Source organism: Saccostrea cucullata, unplaced genomic scaffold (assembly GCF_032062105.1).
Source record: "Saccostrea cucullata isolate Sc308-1 unplaced genomic scaffold, CSIRO_AGI_Scuc_v1 ctg3633, whole genome shotgun sequence".
Classification (NCBI taxonomy): domain Eukaryota; kingdom Metazoa; phylum Mollusca; class Bivalvia; order Ostreida; family Ostreidae; genus Saccostrea; species Saccostrea cuccullata.
Window position 1 is genome coordinate 10,338 of NW_026931962.1, and position 25,234 is coordinate 35,571.

General features: G+C 35.1%; 1 protein-coding gene across 1 annotated transcript; it reads right to left on the reverse strand.

Annotated features, from left to right (window-relative positions):
- Window positions 1–1,681: 1,681 nt before the first annotated feature.
- Window positions 1,682–24,578, reverse strand: LOC134234115 (UDP-glucose:glycoprotein glucosyltransferase 1-like). The gene is made up of 22 exons (XM_062716174.1): window positions 24,504–24,578; window positions 24,131–24,337; window positions 23,860–23,991; window positions 23,346–23,476; window positions 22,866–22,961; window positions 22,617–22,719; window positions 22,401–22,480; window positions 22,004–22,193; window positions 14,486–14,537; window positions 14,107–14,213; window positions 13,711–13,796; window positions 13,023–13,107; window positions 12,634–12,716; window positions 12,215–12,301; window positions 11,960–12,044; window positions 11,729–11,838; window positions 11,409–11,481; window positions 11,219–11,322; window positions 10,943–10,999; window positions 10,324–10,555; window positions 9,112–9,280; window positions 1,682–3,538 (listed from the first exon to the last, which is right to left on the reverse strand). Exons 1-22 carry the CDS (start codon window positions 24,576–24,578, stop codon window positions 3,507–3,509), a joined length of 2,376 nt encoding a protein of 791 aa, XP_062572158.1. The 3' UTR covers window positions 1,682–3,506.
- Between the last annotated feature and the right edge of the window lie 656 nt (window positions 24,579–25,234).

Sequence of the window (25,234 nt, forward strand, 5' to 3'; positions counted from 1 at the left end):
AGCACAAATTCGACATCAAAATAAATTTGCAACTTCGACCTTCAAAATATAGGATACGACATATTTATTATTCCATACGTTATGTATGTTACCAGTCTTTCGTACTCAAAATGCATGTTGAGCTAACATGAAATTGACGACCATAATATTTTGATTCCAAAAGGGTGGGATGGGGTTGGGATGAGCTGGTAATTTTTTTGAGTTGAATTATTTATTTTTACCGTCAAAGAACAAATGATGAAGGACATATTATTTATTTCAAAAAAAAAAAAGGAACAAGAGATGTTTGTAAAACACTTATGCCCCCCTCCCCCACAAATTGGAATTTTTCTAAGTCCAAAAGGGCAAAACTCTGTCAAAAATGGTGTGATCATATGATCATACCCAAAACAGAACTTGACCAAGATATTCATCTGACTAATCTGTATACTAAATTCCATTTCATTGTGTGCAACTTCTGCAAAGCAAATGAATGGAAAGTGCAAAAATATGGAATTTTTCTAAGTCCAAGGGGCATAACTCTGTCAAAAATGGTGTGATCATACCCAAAACAGAACTTGACCTAGATATTCATCTGGCTAATCTGTATACTAAATTCCATTTCAATATGTGCAACCTCTCCAAAGAAAATGAACGGAAAGTGCAAAAATATGGAATTTTTCTAAGTCCAAGGGGCATAACTCTGTCAATTATGGTGCGATCATACCCAAAACAGAACTTGACCTAGATATTCATCTGACTAATCTGTATACTAAATTCCATTTTAATATGTGCAACTTCTCCAAAGAAAATGAGCGGAAACTGCAAATAATTGGAATTTTTCTAAGTCCAAGGGGCATAACTCTGTCAATTATGGTGCGATCGTACCCAAAACAAAACTTGACCTAGATATTCTTCTGACTAATCTGTATACTAAATTCCATTTCAATATGTGCAACCTCTCCAAAGAAAATGAGCGGAAACTGCAAACAATTGGAATTTTTTTAAGTCCAAGGGGCATAACTCTGTCAATTATGGTGCGATCGTACCCAAAACAGAACTTGAGCTAGATATTCATCTGATATACCTGTATACCAAATTTCATTTCAGTATGTTCAACGGTTATGAAGAAAAGTACGGAAACTAAATGGACCGACAGACAGACCGACCGACCGACCGACAGACAGCAGCAAAGCAATATGCCCTCCCTTCTTCGAAGGGGGGCATAAAAAGAAAAAAAAATCGGCTCAAGCTTCATTTCGTTGGAGTGGGTTGGGGGTAGGTTCCACCAGTCAGTGTTACAGTGTTTTCCTTTTTTTCCCAGTGGAAGACAAATTCTCAGTACAGATTATTTGCTGTCAAATTCTGCAAGCCCCCCTTCTCTCAGTATATTTTAAATGGCCATCCCTTAATGATAAAAGTAATTAATGGTATATAATAGTACAAGTAGAAGTTCAGGTAAATTTGTTCAAAGGTGCATGTATAAAGTGATACAATCTAATTAAAATTAGATCTTTGATCCGCTACAGTTACATCGCTACACAGATCTAACTGGAGTGGATCAAAGTTCTAATTTTAATTAGATTGTGAAAATCTATGATCCTCCCCCATTTCTCCACAAAATATTTACCGGGTAGGTATAAATATCACCAACATGATCTATTTATGAGTTTATGACTATGGGAGAAGAAACTTCTAAAAATCAAAATCCTTTAGTTTAATTTACAAAATAATATTTATTAACTGTCATCACAGAAGATCCAGTCTTTACACATTGTCACAGACAAAACATGATTAAACAAACTCAAACATACACAACTGAGTGCTTGGGATTGCAACAAGATGCAGAACAAAGACCATACGATATAGTAGAAAATGTCCTAAAATGGAAATGTTCAAGGAAACGAAATCATAAAATTTTAAATACAAATGTTAAATGAAAAATTTTGTTTTTAGTTAAAAAGAGAAAAAAAATGATTCTTTTTTTCTATTGACAGTTTGGGTTAATGAGAGGAATGGATAAAATCAAACTTTCAGCCACTGAAATCTTTCAATCATTATGGCATTAACTATCTAAGTACTGACTACTCTAAATCCATTCTTTGATAATTATTAAAGTACTCATCACATAAGTTTGCTCCAATGTAAATATACCTGAATTGTCATCATGATATGAAACATGGGCAATTCTTTTTTAAAGTATAACCAAATGAAAAATGCCCAAAGCAATCTTTCATTTCAGAATAATTTGACGAAGTATTTGGCAAAGTGGTTTCAAATTTCTTCAGTGTTTCAAATACATCATATCAATTATTACACTTCAAAATGTATTATTTGTATTTAAAAACATAGTTAAAATTGTCTAATCCTAACTGCTTGCAAAGAAATCAGTCAGATTCCATGTAGACTATATTCCCATTTTGGCAACATTTTAAACAACCAAATTTATAGAAAGGAACTTTAAGTTTAAATTAATTGTACTAGGCAAGATTTCAGAACATACAACATCAGGATCAGACAAGTTTCACTGTTTCTGGAAAATTATACACTATAATTAACACACACATATAGACTGTAAACTTGCATTATTCCTTTTTTAAAAGTATGCAAAACAGGGGAAAACAAGTTACCTCTTATTTAATAAGTAACTCCACTGTGTCCCAACAAAAATGAAAGTGTGTGTTTGAACAACTAAGTCTGTCACAATTTTTGCAAAGCACCGTATACATAACATATATTTATTATTATACCATAAACCACAATTTTCACATACATGTATTTTGTAAGTGATAATACCTTTTGATGAAGCACTATAAAAAAAATAATGACGACTGATATCTATAACAAGATGTTGAAAAAAAAACAGAAGGTGTATATTTCACTACAATCACCAAACTAATTCATTCACATGTATCCCTCAATATTTTTCACACAAATTTCACTCACTCATTTATTCTTTCAATACATTTTTTTTTTAAATTCTCTTAAACATTTGCAAAATGGAATTGTCACATCACAAACACGAACCCATTTATACAATATTCCCAATGAGACAATATGACATTGCTCAGCCCTAAAAAAAGTTCATCATCCCTATGTTCATTTAAACAAAATTTGTTTGAATGAAAATAATTTTCACAAAAAAAAGTTTCAATTACAATTGAAATGATGACAATTTCTGCATACATTGTGGTGCTAATTTTAATAGAAATTGCCCTCTTACATGTATAAACTTGGCAATTTTTAATGGGAATAATAGTCATTATTTCCACTAAGAGTTATCTCTCTTATCAGAGGGTAAATGAACCTTAAATTCCTTATCGCATAAATAAAATAATTTATAGTATACTTATTGGCTTTTCGTAATGATAAAGTTAACTTTAAATGCATGATTTAATTTTTTTTATCCAAGACATGCCTAATTATATGATTATGAGGACTGCTGCTGCTTCAATATCTCGTCAAGTTTGGTCCTGATGTGATCTGTGTAGTAACGAGGAATTAAGATCACTAATGCTGTACCAATGTTATAATTCATCATGTAAATGTAATTTAGAACCTGTAAAGAAAAAAAATCAAAATATTATTTATCATAATATATAGAGAATAATACATACCCTTTTCCACATCACATCCTGTATCAGCCCGAGACACCAATATCAGCCAGAGGGCCGAAGGCCCGAGGGCTGATATTGGTCGAGGGCTGATACAGGATGTGATGTGGAAAAGGGTATGTTTTATTATATTTATTACATACTTAGTAATAAAATACAGAACACATTAAATTGAGAAAAAAATAAGTAAATAATCATGCACGGACTTCTTAAATGTACACAGTCTATTGTCTCATACATTTTCGGTTTGTTTCTGCATGTACTCCTATTTCAGATGTCCTCAATCCGTAATTTTAGAATAATCTATTATTTATCAGTTAGATTATCATTACATTCAAAAAGTTAAAATTAAGAGAATTATGTAACCCCCCAAATATGTGTATGATCACAAGTACTGTTTTTTGAGGTTTAATTTAATAGAGGTGTGATATTGATTTGTATCAGCCCTGCAGAGCTGATAACCTATATCAGCCCCGCAAATCCATATCAGCCCTGCAGGGTTGATAGGGCTATTGTGACATCAGCCATATCGCATATGCAAACATAGGCAATCAGAGATTACAGAGCTCACCTCAATGAATGTTGTCTTTAAGTAAGGCAAATTAAGTCACACAATTAACCAACAAAAAGTGTACTACATCCAAAAATGCAAAATTTATGCAATTTTGATACTTTGGAATAGACCTATATAAAAACTTACAACTAGTTCTTCATCATGAAAATGTAATTAAAATCCAGCATCTGAAGCAAGATTGAGAGTTTTCATCCCTTGATGCATCATTTGTGCAACTTTGGTTTATATAAGCCTTATAGTTTCTTGGTGATAGACCTGCACCCATAACTTTTAAGAGGTCTATTATCTGGAAAATGTATGTTGAATTCAGCATTTAAAAGCAAGTCCATTAGTGTGCATCCTAAGATGTATCATCCATGCAAGTTTGTTCAACATAGAGCTCAAAGTTACTTGGAAATGAAACCTGTATAAAAAACTAACCTTTTCACTAATCCGGAAAATGTAGGTCAGATTCAGCTTCTGAAGCCAGCCTAGTAGAATGCACCCTTAGATGTACCATCCATGCAAGTTTGGTCATTATAGGGCTCAAAGTTACTTGGAAATGAATCCTGCACCATAAACTTTAACCTGTTTACTCAACCGGAAAATGTAGGTCAGATTCAGCATCCGAAGCAAGTCCGGTAGTATGCATCCTAAGATGTACCATCCAGGCAAGTTTAGTCATTATAGGGTTCATAGTACCTTGGAAATGAAACCTGCACCAAAAATTTTAACCTGTTCACTCAACCGGAAAATGTAGGTCAGATTCAGCATCCGAAGCAAGTCTTGTAATATGCATCCTCAGATGTACCATCCATGCAAGTTTGGTCATTATATGTCTCATAGTAACTTGGAAATGAAACCTGCACCAAAAACTTTAACCTGTTCACTCAACCGGAAAATGTAGGTCAGATTCAGCATCCGAAGCAAATCTGGTAGTATGAATCCTAAGATGTACCATCCATGCAAGTTTGGTCATTATAGGGTTCATAGTACCTTGGAAATGAAACCTGCACAAAAAACTTTAACCTGTTCACTCAACCGGAAAATGTAGGTCAGATTCAGCATCCGAAGCAAGTCTAGTAGAATGCATCCTTAGATGTACCATCCATGCAAGTTTGGTCATTATAGGGCTCATAGTATCTTCGAAATGAAACCTGCACCAAAAACTTTAACCTGTTCACTCAACCGGAAAATGTAGGTCAGATTCAGCATCCGAAGCAAGTCTGGTAGTATGCATCCTAAGATGTACCATCCATGTAAGTTTTGTCAACATAGGGCTTTTAGTTACTCGGAAATGAGACCTACACCAAAAACTGCACCAAAAATGTTAACCTGCACCAAAAACATTAACCTGGTCATTCCTTTGCTGAAATTGCAGCATCTGAAACTTTGACTGGTACAATGAAACACATTAGAAACATCTTCCATGCATGTCTAATCAATATAGGACATAGAAGTACTTAAAAAGACAAGAGGCCCATGGGCCACATCGCTCACATGAGCACTAAGGGTAGAAAAAGTAGAAAATGGCTTTTTATTGTAAAGTTTAAATCCAAAAGTAGTCCCATGACCAATCATGGATTTGCTATTTTTAGAAAATGATTTTTAAAGAATTTTAATATGCATATCTTTAAAAAATTTGGTCGGCCATTTTGGTCCCGCCCTACCCCTGGGGGTCATGATTTGAACAAATTTGAATCTACACTACTTGAGAATGCTTCCATATAAATATGATGAATTATGGCTTTGTCCATCTTCCCAAGTCAAGAGTTTCTGATCCGCTTCGCTCCCCATAAACCCTTGACTGAATAGACCAAGTTTGATGGGGTTTACTGTCACGCCATCTAGTGAGATGACATATATTGAACTCTACTGACCTCTGCTATTGGCCAATCAGAGTAAACGAATTCCACAGAGAATTCGAGATAATATTGGAAGTTGGTAATACATTCAATATAATTCAACTAAAAAGCTGAGACTAACCTTTAACTGGGCTATTTAATGATAAAGACGTTATCCTTGGGACTAAAACTGGCTTGTTTTTTGTTTACAATTTAGTTTTAGTTTAAATAAAACAATGATTTTGATTGGTTCATGCAGACTCGCATGAGGCCAATCAGAGAACGCATTTCTAACCCCGTCATACTTAGCCTATTCTGTCAAGGGTTTATGTGTAGCGGAGCGGATCAAAAACTCTTGACTTGGGAAGATGGGCTTTGTCATTCTTGAGATTTTTAAAGAATTTTCCTATATATTTCTATGTAAAACTGGTCGGCCATTTTGGCCCCGCCCTACCCCTGGGGGTCATGATTTGAACAAACTTATATCTACACTACCTGAACTTGCTTCCATATAAATATGATGAATTATGGCTTTGTCATTCTTGAGAAGAAGATTTTTAAAGAATTTTACTATATATTTCTATGTAAAACTTTGGTCGGCCATTTTGGCCCCGCCCTACCCCCGGGGGTCATGATTTGAACAAATTTGAATCTACACTACCTGAACTTGCTTCCATATAAATATGATGAATTATGGCTTTGTCATTCTTGAGAAGAAGATTTTTAAAGAATTTTCCTATATATTTCTATGTAAAACTTTGGTCGGCCATTTTGGCCCCGCCCTACCCCCGGGGGTCATGATTTGAACAAACTTGAATCTACACTACCTGAGCATTCTTCCATATAAATATGACGAATTATGGCTTTGTCATTCTTGAGAAGAAGATTTTTAAAGAATTTTACTATATATTTCTATGTAAAACTTTTGTCGGCCATTTTGGCCCCGCCCTACCCCCGGGGGTCATGATTTGAACAAACTTGAATCTACACTACCTGAGCATGCTCCCATATAATATGATGAATTATGGCTTTGTCATTCTTGACAAGAAGATTTTTAAAGAATTTTACTATATATTTCTATGTAAAAGTTTAGTCGGGCATTTTGGCCCCGCCCTACCCCCGGGGGTCATGATTTGAACAAACTTGAATCTACACTACCTGAACTTGCTTCCATATAAATATGATGAATTATGGCTTTGTCATTCTTGAGAAGAAGATTTTTAAAGAATTTTCCTATATATTTCTATGTAAAACTTTGGTCGGCCATTTTGGCCCCGCCCTACCCACGGGGGTCATGATTTGAACAAACTTGAATCTACACTACCTGAGCATGCTTCCATATAAATATGATGAATTATGGCTTTGTCATTCTTGAGAAGAAGATTTTTAAAGAATTTTCCTATATATTTCTATGTAAAACTTTGGTCGGCCATTTTGGCCCCGCCCTATCCCCGGAGGTCATGATTTGAAGAAAATTGAATCTACACTACCTGAGCATGCTCCCATATAAATATGATGAATTATGGCTTTGTCATTCTTGAAAAGAAGATTTTTAAAGAATTTTCCTATATATTTCTATGTAAAACTTTGGTCGGCCATTTTGGCCCCGCCCTACCCCCGGAGGTCATGATTTGAACAAATTTGAATCTACACTACCTGAGCATGCTCCCATATAAATATGATGAATTATGGCTTTGTCATTCTTGACAAGAAGATTTTTAAAGAATTTTCCTATATATTTCTATGTAAAACTTTGGTCGGCCATTTTGGCCCCGCCCTACCCCCAGGGGTCATGATTTGAACAAATTTGAATTTACACTACCTGAGGATGTTTCCCCATAAGTTTCATCTTTCCTGGCACAGTGGTTCTTGAGAAGAAGATTTTTAAAATATGCCACCAAATTTTCATTAATTCCCAATTATCTCCCCTTGAATGAGGGTGTGGCCCTTCATTTGAACAAACTTGAATTCCCTTCACCCAAGGATACTTTGTGGCAAGTTTGGTTGAAATTGGCCCAGTGGTTCTTGAGAAGAAGTCGAAAATGTGAAAAGTTTACAGACAGACAGACAGACAGACAGCTAGACAGACGGACAGCTAGACGGACAGACGGACGCCGGACAAAATGTGATCAGAAAAGCTCACTTGAGCCTTCGGCTCAGGTGAGCTAAAAACTGCTCCAAAAAACTTAACCTTAATCCGGGACGCCAACGCCGACGCCGAGGGTATCACATAAGCTCCCCCCAACTTCGTTGAGGTGAGCTAAAAATCCTGTATTTATTACTAAGTATGTAATAAATAAAACTAATCTAATTCATTTTTCTTTCTTTCAAAAACTAGAGGTACTGTGAGCGATGAGCTCACTAATTAATACCCCCCGCCTCCCATATGCTTATAACTGGTGAAAAAGTCCATGTTTTCCTGTGGCCGGGAAACCCAAAATATGTGTCGGATCAAAAAGTAAAATAGGAGGTGCACAATGGCAATATGTAATAAAGATTCTGTGAAAGTTTCATTAAATTTCATTCAGTGGTATGAGAGGAGTTACGGATAAGAGATGGGTACCCCAAAGCGTAACAGACGGACGGACAGACAGACGGACGGACGTACAGACGGACGGACGGACGGACGGAATTAACGATTACTATATACCCTCCCGCTTTTCAAGCGGGGGGTATAAAAAATACATTTTTTAAAGAATTATAGTAATACTGACTCAACACTTTATTAGCATTTTTGCTTTGTGTGATAACTAATTCTAAACACGAGAAAAGATGTTCATTTTTATATATGGACTAAATTGAACCCCACTACATATACAGCATATAAAATTTACCAGCTGGCCAAGGTATTCTTTTTAAGATATGTTTTGTACAATATATGAACACATTTGAACAGAACAATTCAATTCATTTCACACTTAATAAATATTTTTTATTTCTCTATATTTCAAACAAGGTACCCTACACAAGTACATTTATTGATACCATGTTGAGTAAGCCCATGGTTAAAATGGTAAAGACTATTATACCTTTGGATATTACCCGACAGTAAAGCTCTTAAATAAAAATTCTGTCCGTAACACTTTTTCACTAAATAGAAATACATGTATAACAGACTTACCTATTTTCTTTTCGTCTATATTTGGTGGTTCGTACTCTACTTGCTTTCGTGTGTTTGTCTTATACACTTTATCCCACAAAACTTTGACTTCATAGTCGTATTCTTTCCACTCTGGTAATATACGCAATGCTGCTTTTAACTTTGGTTCTTTTGTCAGAGGGTTATTGCACTGAAAAATTAAATAGCACCAAAATTAAGTTATTTGACAATACTTTTCAATCAAAGGGGGATGGCTGATAAATCCTTGTTTACAATTTTTGTAAATAAACATATAAACATTTATTATACCCCCCGCTTGAAAAGCGGGAGGGTATATAGTAATCGTTAATTCCGTCCGTCTGTACGTCCGTCCGTCTGTTAAGCTTTGGGGTACCCATCTCTTATCCGTAACTCCTCTTATACTACTGAATGAAATTTAATGAAACTTTTACAGAATCTTTATTACATATTGCCATTGTGCACCTCCTATTTTACTTTTTTATTCGACAGGTATTTTAGGTTTCCCATAGCAAAACATGAACATTGCCATTATATTCTATATTTATATCCTATGGCGTCATCTATAGAAGCTTCTGGATAACATTTGATAAGACGAGTTATTCCTCTTTACACATTTACATTACCGTAAAACAATAGCAAAACATCGACATTATGGGAGGCGGGGGGTATCATTTAGTGAGCTCATTGCTCACAGTACCTCTAGTTTTTATTCAAATGAAGATCACACTGTTTGCTTGAACAATATACTGTAGATCACCTTATTTTCGCGACACCCTTATTTTCGCGAAATAGTCATTGACTCTTCTTTAGCGAGACAAAATTTTCACGAATTGTAGTCATTGCTTTAATTAATCTTAAGGAATTCTATTGTACGCCAGAATGAAATTTTCACGAGCATACCGCCTCGCGTAATTACGCGAAAATAAAGTTCTCACGAATAAAAAGTGTTTTACAGTAACCACACACATGTGTGATTTTGAAAACAATGCCCATTGCTGTACCAGAGTCCTTCCCTGGCAAATATACACTTGACCTTCAATCTCTCAGATAAGATCTTCACTAAGATCTTCACTTGATATAAACCTTGAAATTTGATCCATATACCTAGATGTCTAAGAATGTACTATTACTTTGTTCTAATGTATTTTATTTATACTTCTATGCTTTATCTATATTTATTACTTTTATGCACAATGAAGTTCAATGCCTCACCAGGTCTATAGTTTTGGCCGTCTTCTTTGACTCATCACTACACCATGTTTCGCACCACAACCAGTCTTGAGGCAGTGATTTTATCGCCACCTGGTGGATCATGTTGTTAGGCAGATCCTGGTCTAAGTTTGACAGACTGTTTGGATCTTGAGAAAGTCCCTGATATTGACCTCTGAGACGATCCCCAGCGGCTATACGACGAAACTTCTTAAGATCCACTACATATAAGGCACTAGTGAAAAATTGTTTAAAGAAATATTTTACATGTATATATAGCATAAAAAAATAAGTGTAACTTATGTAAATTACAAAAACAAATATATTTTATATGAACCATTATTTTATTTATACAAAATTTTATTCACAAATAAAAGTGAATGGGTTTGGGCAGCAGACAAAGCCTATTTTAGCCCTCTCTCTAAATGATATGAATCATTACTGATACAGTATGTGCATCAAAATAGCTTACAGAAGTTTAATTTCTTTTTTACTACTGGATCTAAATACACTTTGAAAAGATTAAATAGGTCTATCTTGAATAAATACAAGATTCAAAGCATTGCAATGCTATTTTTATGTGTATTGTCCAGTTATTCATCAGATTTCAGATTTAGCTTACCTAATGTGATATTCTCTTCCAGCTAAATGACTGGCCCAATATCCTGATCTCCAGAATCTATAAACAGTAAAACAAAATGCATTCATTTATACATGTACTCTGACAGACAATGTATACTTTATATACTGTAAATCTAATCAACTTTCAGTGGATTTTAAGTAAAAACACATAATTTGCAAAATTTTATGAAAATCACAAATGAAAATCATCATTTTTTTGTTAAAGTACGAAATACAATTTGATATGAAACATAGAGCACAAATGCCCTAGATTTACCTGAATCCATCCATTTCCCTCCTGCTGGAACAGAAAGGTGTGTAGCCATAGGGGGCACCCTCAAGGTCAAGGTCGTTTAATTCTTGTAAATCTGTCCTTACAACCTGAAGGGGAAAATCACGCAATAAAAAATAGGTCTTTTTCCTTTAATGAAATAATAAACATGTGTGAAAGTCATAATAGCACTTGCCTGATCTGCATCAACAAATATAATTTTCTTCACATCCAAGGGGAATAACACATCTAAGAACAAGATTTTGTATCTGCAAATTGAAGAATTTCATGCTTAAGTTCAACAAAATCTGGAAAGTATGAAATCGCAAGATTTGTTTAAAGTTTTTTTGTTTAATTATGCTTGAAGTTATTGCTTTAATTAAAGTATATATATGACAATACATCCTCCAATGAAATCTATCACTTCCTATGAATACATATGGACACATGGAAATTTTATTAAAAATGTACACAAAATGTTTAAAACACAAAAATATCTAATTGCTTATGACCTACCCCCACATAACTCTTTGCTTTTCTTTTTGCTGATTTAACCATCTTGGCCATTTATACTGAACCAGTTCATATTCAAAGCCATATTCTTTTGCCATTTTTGGTATAAAATCCTGAAGGAAAAAAATTCAAGAACATGTACATTATACAAGTTGTCACACAAGCAAAACTGTAAGTAGAGTTTGTAAGCTTCTTTTCAAAAACTTATCACCACTTCTGATTGTATTATACTACCTTAAAAGAAGGTGACAGGTAATTTTTCAAAAACCAAAACTTCACTTGGGATTTTGTGTGTTTTAAGACACTCAACATCATAATTCTGAAAATGACAGAGGAAAACAAATAATTCACAGTTTCAAGATATAAAATACTCAAAGTTATAATCGGAACATTTCTGACTTTTATAAAATTATATATGTAAAACCCTTGAACAGAGAACACACATTCTCTAATGGCTAATAACTGCATTTAATAACATTATTACTGTACCTCATAAGTCTCTCATACATGTGACCAGAGGCCAGGGAGAAAATATTTAAAACTTTTCCTTCAGTTTCTTCTTTTGGTTTGAATGAACTGAAAATGGAAGATAGGTTATTGTATTCAACTATAGGAATGCAAAATATCATACAACTTGACTGTATATTCAGATACACAATTTAATAAAATGAAAGAATACAGAGTCTTTAGAAGAGACCTGAATATGAATCATCTTACATTACCTAGCTAAAAGCCTTCAATACAATTCAATTTCAAATTGAAATTTTCTGAGAAATCTTTCTTCAACTACCTACCGACCCAGATTTTTTCACCCTAAGTTGGAGGAGGTCAAACAAACATTATTTTAGAATTTTGAAATTGGCCATGTTAAGTAAGGTAGATAAACAAGAATTTGAGATTTCTTATACCTAGATATAGAGTCCCAGATACTTTTGTCATCATCTTCATCCTTCAACAACTGTTCCATTATTTTATCCTTCTTCTTCTCAACCTAAAATAAATTTTAAGATAATTAGAAATCAGAATTTACACTATCAGCTATAAGGATGCGTACATATCTCTATCAAAATCCACAGTTTAACAAATGTTCAGCTCAAACTAGCAATGACCACAATTAATACATTGTATGGACTAGAATAATGATCTTTCATTTTTTGAGATTACAAAGTATGCCATATTATTTATCGTGACCATGACTGTACATAAATTTATTTAAAAATCATTCTAAGTGACAAATCAATCTTGTTGTTAAGATTATGAAAGAATGTGTCATTCTGACTACTTTGACTTGATTTACCTTGACGCGAATAATTTTACTCTTGAAGCTATTTATAGCAACAACCACATCATCAGAACCTGCAGGTGTATCTGTCATTTCATGTCTGTTAAATGAAAAAATAAATAATTACATGTACTGTGAAATCACTAATTTTAGTGGGGGTTTAATTTTCATTGTTTTCATTTCATTTTCATTTTTTTTCGAGGTATTGAGAGACCCACGAATTTATGACCACCATGAAATGTAAAATTTTATATGCATTGCTACAAAACATTTTCCAACCACGAATTCAAATCCTCTCAAACCAGTATTTCTTCCTCAAACCTCGAAAATTTGACCCCAAGAAAATGTATGATTTTACAGTATGTTATCTACTCAATTTTTTTTGTATACTCAAAAACATTCCTAGAAACAGCCAAATCTTGTCATCTCAAACTCAATGGGACTGAAAAAAATGTCGAGATATCCAAGGATTTGAAAAATCCAGGTAAAATACTCCGAGAATATGATGGGGTTTGGTACTTCCAAATCACTTCAACATATAAGCATAGTATTCAAAATGTCAGTGTTCAACAAACTGAAGTTCAAATGTACATGTATTTTCCTTCCATTTCATGAATCGTTCTTGTAAATTTGAGATCTTTTGATGTGTCTTGGATTTGTTATGTATTCAAAACCCAGATGAGGAACAAATGTAAGTATTTACCCTACTATGTTGTAGATGTCTTTGGACCTCCCCTCTCTAAGCTGCAGAAACCAAACCCCTGGATTGGCCTTGAGTTGAAAGTAACCCTAGCCAAGAAAAAAGAATTAAAGAATTCTAAATTAATCATTATTTGTGTTCTTTCAAATTAGAATACCATCATAAACAAATATTAGGATAAAAATCTGCTTCAAAGAAAGAAATGCATTTAATATGCAGATGTTTGATGAATGAAGTTTAAAATGTACTTTAATGCTTCAGATACAAAATTTTCACAGGTAGGAAAGTTCAAAAAATTTTCTTCAAATAATAATAATCTTTCTTTCATAAAGGAAATAAAACTTCTAAAAATGGGCAGTTCTACAATAGAAGTAAAGAAGGGGGGATATAGTCAGTTACCAGATTAGCCATAACTATGGTGTCCACTAGAGGATTGGAGGCATTGGTGCCCAGAGTAAACTGTAATCCCCTGGGAGGCTGTCCTGAGGTGGTGTCCGAACAGTGACCTGTGACAGAAACAGAGATATCAAGAAAAATAATGAAATCACTGAACAAGTCTTATTTTCCATGACCTTGAATGTAACTCGACAATAAGATTACATATCAATCAGATAAAGGTTTTCAAAAAGCGTCATAAGGATGACATGATTTAAACTGATAATTATAAGGATATTATACTAGGTCTAAGGAAAATATATCTATCTATGTATGCAAATTGCTGGCAAATTCTTTTGTATCATTTTGAAATATAAATTCCACTGAAAGCTAATCACTATACCTTCTATCAAGATATATTCGAGAGCAAATTCTGCAGTAACGCCACTCTCAACCTGCAAAGAAAATGAAATATCATAATTATACAATGACTACTCCCAAAAATACCTCCTTTCATTTTACACAATGACTACTCCCCAAAAATGTCTCAGATTGACTTTCATAATGAGACCCCTGTGATAAATGTGAAATGTTAATTGCGTTGTCATGTTTACAATGTGCGATATTTCTTGTCTCATACTTTGTTGTGACATGTCGAGGAAATTCGAACTGGTATTGATGCATGATTACTGTATAAATGCATATTACGTTTATTAATTTCGATGTTAATCATATTCGTTTTTTACATACTTAATTACCTCTATTCATATGATTACGTCTATTATTGTGGAAAACTGCAACTTGTATCCAAAACTGTGAAGAAAGGTGTTTTGACTTTACCGGGAAATCACATGTTTTTATACTGCAATCCCGATCCCGATCTAACATGATTTGTATAAAGAATTTCGTATTTATCCTGTACTTTGACTCGAGTACTGTTTTCTTGTAGTAATGTTATGTATTTAAAATAAATATTATCGTATTTTTATTACCGTTTTAATGATACAAGTTGTGTATTGTAAATATGTAGGTATTGCTATGACCTAGTTACCTAGATACGTTTGTATAACATACGGGTTCTTGTGCTAGATAGAGAGAGGTACGGCAGCCGTTAAGGGTGACAATCTATTATTGTTGAAAGGTATTTTTTATTATTGTAATATTGTAGAAAGGATTTTTAACGAATGTTATAGTGAACAGTGAAATAGTGAAATTTTTATTACATTGTTCAATATTTTTTAAAGGAAAATATCTAAATTTAAACCTGAAAATATTATATTTCATATTTTATGTTCTAAATAAATAGTTCATATTTATTGATATAATATTTGTGTCTTTTCTAACGTTTTTGAATTTAAATAACAAATTCAGCAAACGCAATAATTGGTGGCAGCGGTGGGAAAATTTAAATTTAAATAATTTTTTGTATTTATTTTATTGTTTTTTGAGAAAAAAAAAAAGTATTGTTTGAAAAAATTAAGTTAGAAAGATGATGTTAAGAAATAGAAAATTAGGTTCTCCTAGTTTTAAAGTGGGGGAAAATAGGGATGTAGAGTTTGTGAATCAAGGTGTTCAATCATCTTCTGTGGTGGAAAATGTGTGTTCCCCAGTGCACAGCCCAAGGATTCCAAGCATGATGGGCATTGACAATGAAGAATGCAGGAATGAAAATCAAGGTGAGGTAGAGAGTCTGAGACGCAAAATAGGAGAATTGGAGGAAGCATTGAAGATAGCCAGCAGTAAACAGTCAAGTCAGAATGGTTTGTATCCCAATCTAGGTCGTTACACTCATCCTCAAGGCTATAGTGGATATTCTCAAGGACACAGTGGTTATGCCCAAAATGCTACATATCCATCAAATGTAATCCAACCAAACCAGGGAAATCATCAAATGCGATGGACCCCTCAAACCACAACTAATCATCCAGGTTGGAGTACTTATCCTCAGCCTAGCTGGCCTATTCCCAATGAAAGTGGAAGTACAAACTCCAACATGAGTGGATGCGAGGAACCAAAACCAAGACTCCCAATATTTAATGGGAAGGGAGACTGGAAGTCTTTCCTGCTTCAGTTTGAGATGTTGGCAGACAGATATAAATGGACAATTGAGAGGAGGAGGGAAGAAATCATCTTCTGCTTAAAGGACGAAGCTCTAACCTTCGTAACACAACTTTCTCATGAAGTCCGATCAGAATGGTTGTACCTAATAGAATCGATGAACAGAAGATTTGGTGACCATACACTACCGGAAACGCATAGAAGAGAACTTCAGCAAATCAAGAAGACGGCTGGTGAATCCTTCCAAGAGTACTCTACTAGGATTGAAGCTAAGATGAGCAAAGCATACCCTGGAATGCAAAATACTGAAATTTATAAAAGTTTAAGCATCGAGCACATGCTAAATGGAATCAACGATCAATCTATTGCATATGATGTCTTAACTAAACGTCCACAAACCTTACAGGAGGCTGTAAATCTGCTCTCTTGGCATTTCTCATGCAAAAATGGTATTAGAGCTAAACAACATCTCAGACAAATAGCTGTGGAGGAAGAATATAATACTCCAGAAGTCAAAAGAGTTGGCAATAAACCGTTCATCACAGAGGACAGACTGTGCCAATTTGGACGGGAATTAACAGAATCCATCAACAGCACCATGCGTGATATACAAAAAGACATGAAGAACTATGTTGACCAAAAAACAACAAACAGTTTGTCCAAACAACCCTTTGTATGTTATGGCTGTGGTGAGGAAGGGCACACCAGGAAAACATGTCCCTTGTCAAAGGATAAAAAAGAATTCAAGTCAACCACGAAGAAGGTGAACAATTATCAGACACAGACGAAGGGTGGATCTAACCAAGCGAGGTCATTTCCTCACCCTACATGTACAGAAGAAAATAAAAAATCTTTAAACTAGAAGGGGCTGAGGTTGTCGGCCAAACATCAGCCCTACTAGGAAAAGTGGAAATGAGTAAAATGGAGAAAAACCCCATTATCAATCAAAAGGAGAAGGAATCCACGGTGATCAAAGCAAATCCACAAACCACGATGGAAGGAAGTTTTGAACAGGTGAAGGAACCTTGTATACTTAATACTGCAGCAGAGGAAAGTGAGGTTGTCATTGATAGGGTACATGCCGTAACTATCCGAGCTCCCGTTACCATTGAGGGCATTAGGATGAATGCTGTGGTAGACACTGGAGCAGAGGTGACAGTGATTAGTGAGAGAAGGTTTCATGAAATTCCTGTTGAGAAATGTCCGCAGTTGCGACAAGCTCCAAGAAGCTTAGTGGTAGCAGAGGCGGGTAGGAAAATGTGGACAAGTGGAATAACGGAAGTCAAAATGGAAATAGGAGAGGAAAACTATGCATGGGAAATGTATGTGGCTCCAATAGCAGATGACCTATTACTTGGTTGCGACTTCCTAGATCAACATGATGTAACCATTAATACGCGACGTGGTTTGGAAATTCAAGGCAAGTGGGTGGAATGTTATGTGGATCGCAAACAGGATCAAGTTTCAAGGTTACATGTTGATGAGACCATCACCATACCCCCTTCTTCTGAGGCATTGGTAATTGGAAAAAGTGAAAATCCTGAGTTGATTGACACCTGTTTTTCTGCAATAGAACCAGTGTTTGAAGATTCACAAGAGGTAATTGTGGCCCGCTGTCTAGTCAACCCTTTCAGGTCAAAGATTCCAGTGAGAGTTGTTAACACCTCCAAATTTCCTATAAAACTGAAGAAAAACCAACTTTTAGGAGAATTACATCCAGTTCAAGAATGTACCGAGATCCTAGATTCTTGTGGATACCCCTTAATGCCTGATATGGTGAAGCATAAGTGCAATAAATTGCATGAGCTGACAGTGGATGGCAATAGTGAACACCCAAGAATTCCAACTGACTGGAATGATACGGGAAATACAGTGCTACGGTTGCTGCGGAGCAAGGCCGATGTTCCTCAGCTGCCCGAGTATTTGAAAGACTTGTATGAAAAAAGTTGTGGGAATATTCATTGCAGTGAAGACAAGATCAAACTGGCACAGATACTGTAAACTAACAAGGACGCTTTCGCTCAAAACAAAACAGATGTTGGTACCTGTTCTGTCATTACTCATAAGATAGATACGGCAGGATCAGCTCCCATCAGACAACCACTTAGAAGGACTCCTCAAGGATTTGAGGCAGAGGAAGAAACCTACTTAAAAGAACAGCTACGTAATGGAATTATTAAACCTTCCAAATCTGCTTGGGCCTCACCAGTGGTATTAGTTCGCAAAAAAGATGGAACAGTCCGCTGGTGCATTGACTACAGAAAACTCAATGACTGCACCCGTAAAGATGCCTATCCTCTACCACGTATTGACATGTGTCTAGATTGTCTAGCAGGTGCCTCAATCTTTTCTACAATGGACCTACAAAGTGGATATTGGCAGATTGTCCTGGAGGAAAAAGACAGAGAAAAATCAGCTTTTATCACGAAATACGGACTCTTTGAATATACAAAGATGCCTTTTGGTCTATGTTCAGCACCAAGTACTTTCCAAAGATGCATGGAATTAATCTTCAGAGGAATGCAGTGGAAACACCTATTGATATATCTGGATGACATCATTATCTTTAGCCAGAATATGGAAGATCATTTTAAACAGTTGAATGAGGTTCTTCAAAGACTCCAAGCTGCAGGTCTTAAACTAAAACCTTCGAAGTGCGAACTTTTCCAGTCAGAAGTACTATACCTAGGACATATTGTCGGGAAAGAGGGCATTAAACCAAACCCCAAGATTACGGAATCCATTAAAAATTGGAAGACTCCACAAAATGTGAAACAAATACAACAGTTTCTTGGACTCTGCAATTATTACCGACAGTTCATATACAAATTCAGTGATATAGCAGCACCACTCAGCAGCTTGACACAGAAGGACAAGAAATTCATTTGGTCGCCAGAATGTGAAGAAGCCTTCCATACTCTGAAAGCAGCATTATGTGATGCTCCAGTATTATCATACCCATCTTCTACGGAAACTTTTGTATTAGACACAGATGCTTTGGATAATGGGATTGGAGCAGTACTGTCGCAAATGAAAGAAGGCAAAGAAAAAGTTATAGCATATGCCTCAAAGAAACTCGATAAACATCAAAAATGCTATAATGTAACACGACGAGAGTTACTAGCAGTGGTTACCTTCATCAACCAGTTTCGACATTATTTACTTGGAAGGAAGTTTCTCCTGAGAACTGACCATAGTTCTTTGAGATGGATTTTCAACTTTAAGGACCCCCAAGGACAATTAGCTCGCTGGTTGGAGGTTTTATCACAGTATCACTTTAAAATAGAACATCGAGAAGGCAAGAAACACCTGAATGCAGATTCGTTGTCTCGACTTCCAGAAAAATGCTCTCATGATGACACAGAACCACAGTGTATGGAATGTCAAAACTCGAATGAACAATGGCAGGACTTCAAGGAAAACATTGATAATGTGACTGACCTCAGCAAAAATGGAAATTCTCTCAGTACAAGAGTTATCAATCTGAACCAAACGTGCAACTGGATGCAGCAATTTACACCAACAGAAATGATAGACTTTCAGAAACAAGATTCAGATCTAAAGATTCTTCATCAGTGGTTAGAACAAAAGAAACTACCATCTCGGGATGAAGTATCTCAATTTAGCCCAGCTGTTCGGAACTTTTGGCTGAACTGGAGATCTATTACTGCGCAGGAAGGAATTCTTTACAGAAAATTAGTTGTTACAGATCAAAGAGAGGTTCAACAACTCTTAGTTCCAAGAGTGCTAAGGCAAAGTATCCTTCAAATGTGCCATGATGACCTATTCTCCGCCCACCAAGGTGTAAAAAAAAACAATTCAGAAAGTACAGAACTATTTCTACTGGTACAGGATGGGAGAGGACATAAAAAGCCATGTTAGACAATGTCCAGCTTGTAGTAGATGGAAGAAACTCAACAAGACCCCAAGGGCAAAATTATGTGATTATCGCGTTGGCTATCCCTTCGATAGGATAGGCATAGATGTGATAGGACCTTTACCCAGATCGAAAAAACAGAACAAATTCATACTCGTTATAGGAGACCACTTCACGAGATGGATGGAAGCTTACCCTATTCCAAACCAAAATGCAGAAACTGTTGCCTCAAAATTAGTACATGAATTTATTGTACGCTATGGAACTCCATTGGAAATCCATACGGATCAAGGATCTAATTTCGAAAGTGATCTGTTTAAAGAAGTCTGTTCCCTTCTCCAAATCAAAAAGACTAGATCAACCCCATACAGACCCAGTTCTAATGGCCTGATTGAAAGGTTCAATCAAACTTTAGGGAAGATGATTAAAAGCTTTATCGAAACTAACATTCATGAATGGGATAAATATCTCAGCATTCTGATGGCAGCATACAGAAGCACACCTCATCCAAGTACTGGATATTCCCCAAAGATGCTAATGTTTGGTAGGGAGGTCAATACTCCGATCGGTATCCTATATCCCTTGCCTAATGACCATGACAAAAACACCGCCGACCAGTATGCTGAAAACCTGAGAGAGAAGATGGAGCAACTTTATCACGTAGCCCGGAAAAATTTACAAAGTCAAGCAGAGAGGCAAAAGAGAGACTATGACACTCGCATCAGTGAGAATACCATGCCCATAGGAAGCCTTGTGTATAAATTGAAACCAAATCACAAGAAATTTGAATCCCCATGGGCCGGCCCCTATCTGATAACGGAAAAATTTGGTCCAGTGGTTTACAAAATAAGAAATAAACATAAAACAGAGGTCATACATCATGACAGACTTAAGCCGTTTGTGTGCGCTGAAACGCCCAGCTGGGTTGAAAAGGTAAAAGATGAAATGAAGTAAATAAGCTACATATCCACTATGACTATGTGTGAGGATTTTTTTTTATGTAGTTTATGATGTTTGTACACTACGAATGTAGATTTTTCTTTAAAAATACTTTTTTATCCTACAATGATATTTGAGCTAGAGTCTAGCTGTCACATAACATGAGATAGATTTTGTATATATGTTTTTGTTCACATTTCGAGGACGAAATGTAGTCCAAGCGGGGGAAAGTGTGATAAATGTGAAATGTTAATTGCGTTGTCATGTTTACAATGTGCGATATTTCTTGTCTCATACTTTGTTGTGACATGTCGAGGAAATTCGAACTGGTATTGATGCATGATTACTGTATAAATGCATATTACGTTTATTAATTTCGATGTTAATCATATTCGTTTTTTACATACTTAATTACCTCTATTCATATGATTACGTCTATTATTGTGGAAAACTGCAACTTGTATCCAAAACTGTGAAGAAAGGTGTTTTGACTTTACCGGGAAATCACATGTTTTTATACTGCAATCCCGATCCCGATCTAACATGATTTGTATAAAGAATTTCGTATTTATCCTGTACTTTGACTCGAGTACTGTTTTCTTGTAGTAATGTTATGTATTTAAAATAAATATTATCGTATTTTTATTACCGTTTTAATGATACAAGTTGTGTATTGTAAATATGTAGGTATTGCTATGACCTAGTTACCTAGATACGTTTGTATAACATACGGGTTCTTGTGCTAGATAGAGAGAGGTACGGCAGCCGTTAAGGGTGACAATCTATTATTGTTGAAAGGTATTTCTTATTATTGTAATATTGTATAAAGGATTTTTAACGAATGTTATAGTGAACAGTGAAATAGTGAAATTTTTATTACATTGTTCAATATTTTTTAAAGGAAAATATCTAAATTTAAACCTGAAAATATTATATTTCATATTTTATGTTCTAAATAAATAGTTCATATTAATTGATATAATATTTGTGTCTTTTCTAACGTTTTTGAATTTAAATAACAAATTCAGCAAACGCAATAACCCCTACCTCCTCTAGTAACAAATTGTCCAGATCATGGGCAGCTTTTACCGACTCCACCAGCCAGCTCTCTGGGGGGTTGACCCCCATGGTCAGAATTGATTTCTGGGGGAGATCTGTGAATTTGGCCACTGGACCAGAGGTCAAACTTCCATCAGGCTTAAAGGCCAAGTCTGGTTCCAGTACATAACGATAGTAACTGTGAAATGAATAATGAAATGGCTGTAACATGTGTAAAATGTTAATTAAAAGAACACATTGTAAGAGAGATAACTCCCAAACTACTGAATTAAATCTTGATTCAACAGGAAAATTGACATATTGTGTATATGTTCATGTACAGAATAATCTTAAAGTATTATAGAAATTGAAAAGTTGGGTATGCACTATTTTAATAAATACCCACGTTTTTACAGGCATCTCAGAAATTTTATCTCTACAGTTCATGTAAATTTTCACATCAACATTAGCCACTTCTCTCAGCACCTACAATTTTGATGAAATAATTAAATATTTATAAAAAAAATGTATATAAGTTAAATTCAACTTTGTCAGCAAAATACAATCCAGTGATAAAAACAGTCTGTGAGATTCAGATTTTTTTTTTGTTATTAAAACTGACCTTGATCATAGGTGTAATCTTTTGAGCTTCCTGTGACACAGGGTCAAGGACAGCCTCAATTTGATAAGCCGGTGAGTCTGGATTGGCAGGTAGCTTTACTGCACTGTAAGAAGAAAAGAACAAGTCTAGTATCTTATAGGATGTATTACTACTTCTTTAAAGAAGTGTAATGAAATTGCTTTGATCTACTCTCCATTTTTCAGGTAATAGAAGATTTTTAGGAATCATTACAATTCATGGTTCTCTCACCTATGCTGATCCCTCAGGCCAGATAAGTCCTTTCTCTCTGTGTTGGAGGTTTTAGATGAAAGCAGTGAGGAAATTTTCATGATAAGTTCACTTCCTCTGTTAAACAAAACAAAATACTATAATAAATTGACCCCCATATCAAAATTTAACCAAAAAAAAAAATACATGTCCTTGATTTCAGGAGATAGCTTGTGCAACCCTAAGAATTTGATATCAAATTAATTGTGATCAATAAATATCATTTATAGAATTGATTTTCCTAATTTTCACTCTTCAGCAAAATTTAATTCATCCATGCATGGTAGAAATAGAAAACAATAAAATTACCAAAACTGAGATCAGTTACCCCTGAAAGGCTGAACCATTAACTCAACCATCTTTAACTCATTTCCATCCACCCAACACCACCATCCCCCTCTCTTTTTCTCTAAAACAATGCCCTGCCCCCTTCCCTTTAATTTTTTCACCAGCAACTCTCACCTGTTGCCATCAATTTTCATCAGCATCATCTGAGTCTTGATACTCCTAGCCACATTCTGATATTCCACTTTAGTCAGCAAGTCCACATCCTCTGAGGTAAAACTCTCGGCTTCATCTAAAGGTCCACACACCTGAAAAAAATTACAATGCCAACTCTACCATTTTTGGTAATACATGTAATAATATTATATGTAAATGCATGTATTTAGATTCTGTCCAACTTGGATACAATATGTAGATTGATTCCACCCCATTCACATTTCTGAGCCTTTATATATTATACAGTAACAATATTTTGCAAAGTAATGAAAAAATTTAACTTTTACAATTTTTAATTTTAAATGAAAAATCCTTTTTTAAGCTCATGGGTATAAACTACATATATATTAGATTACAAAGTAAAAGATTACAAACCCATTACTATACTCTTCGAATATAGAATACGAAATTTGCCAATTTAAAATTCAGTTACCTACAAATACAAATATTTATAAATGAAAATAAAATAGTTTACCTTTCCATTTGCAATGAGTCCTCTATCACTTTCCCCCCAGCCAAGAACTGTTCTGACAAAGATGCTATGATGGTTCAGGAAGTCTGTGGTTTGTTTCTCTAGAGCCTTCATATAGGCATCCATATCCATTCCCTAAATAAATAAAAAAAATCATCCATCTTTCATAATTCATGCCAAAAACGATGCATTCACTTCATCATGGGTGAAACAGGGACTTTTTCTGATCAATAGGTAATGAAAATAGGGGGAATATATGATTGCATTTAATTACATGGACTTCCAGATCTTGTATTTTCTTGACTCCAAATTTGAGGTCAGCGACATTTTCCTCCTTGATGAGTTTGGTGATGAGACTTTTGGCGTGGTTATTCCCCAGGGTCTGTAGAGCGGTGTACACGGCCTTACTGATGGACAGGTCACTACTCAGGACAGAGTCATGGTTAAAGACCAGGCCCAGTCTCATGTCATAGGAATGTTTCTGTAACAAAAGAAAAATACTGCTGATAGAGTAATTATTTGCTTGTTCTGAAGTAAACACTTTGAAAAAACTCACAATGAGTTATTTTTTAACATTTTTGAAATACTGTACATGTAATAATACACATTTATTGACCGAGTTCAAGGGCAATATGAATTTGTCAGACCCAAGAACCTAACTGTCTGCCTGAGGCTGTTTTGCTGAAGGCAGACAGTTTGGTTTGAGGGTGGACAAAACACATTTTGCCTGAGAACTCGGTCTGCTGTCAATAAATGTTTTGTTATATATCTGTCATTTTAATATTTCATTTTTTGACATAAATCTTCCATGATGTAGCCTCAAGTCCGTCACTGTTGAACACCAAGGAATGAAAATGAGATTAAGCTCTGCCCGTTCTGTGATGTAAGCGGTCTAACATCTCATTGACCAGTCCAACATCTCACTCAGAGGCCAAAAATCAATTTTTTATGCCTACTCAGGGGGGTGCATGATTTGAAAACTTAGAATCCACTTGCACCACACTTTTTCAGGAAGTTTTACCTTTTCTTGTCCAGTGGTTCTTCAGTGGTTCTTTGATTCAGAATATTAAAAAAAAAATTCCTTTTATTTTCAATGAATTACAATAAAGTGCATTGAAGTGGTAAAATTCCATTTGAATGAAATGTTTTGAGCCGTCTTTAGAATGTATATCATCATATAAGGACATACCTATTTCTTTAGAAAGGAAAACAACAGTCAAATATTTACATTTCCAATATCTTTGTTCAAGATAAAATTACAAATAGTTAATGTACTTTATTTCTCCATCAATGTACCAGTTCATCGATTGCTGCGGTTAAAAAAAATCATGTGCAAGGCGGGACGAATAGAGTTAAGAAGCAGGGCTTCTAGCACATG

What these genes read in the sequence shown, in the direction of transcription:
- LOC134234115 (XM_062716174.1), bottom strand. Translation starts at nt 24,578, where the DNA reads ATGTGTTTTGTCCACCCTCAAACCAAACTGTCTGCCTTCAGCAAAACA. An exon ending in GCAGACAGTTAGGTTCTTGG is followed by an intron (nt 24,338 to 24,503) that starts GTCTGACAAATT and finishes CTTTTGTTACAG; the next exon opens with AAACATTCCTATGACATGAG. An exon ending in GACTCATTGCAAATGGAAAG is followed by an intron (nt 23,477 to 23,859) that starts GTAAACTATTTT and finishes AATTTTTTTCAG; the next exon opens with GTGTGTGGACCTTTAGATGA.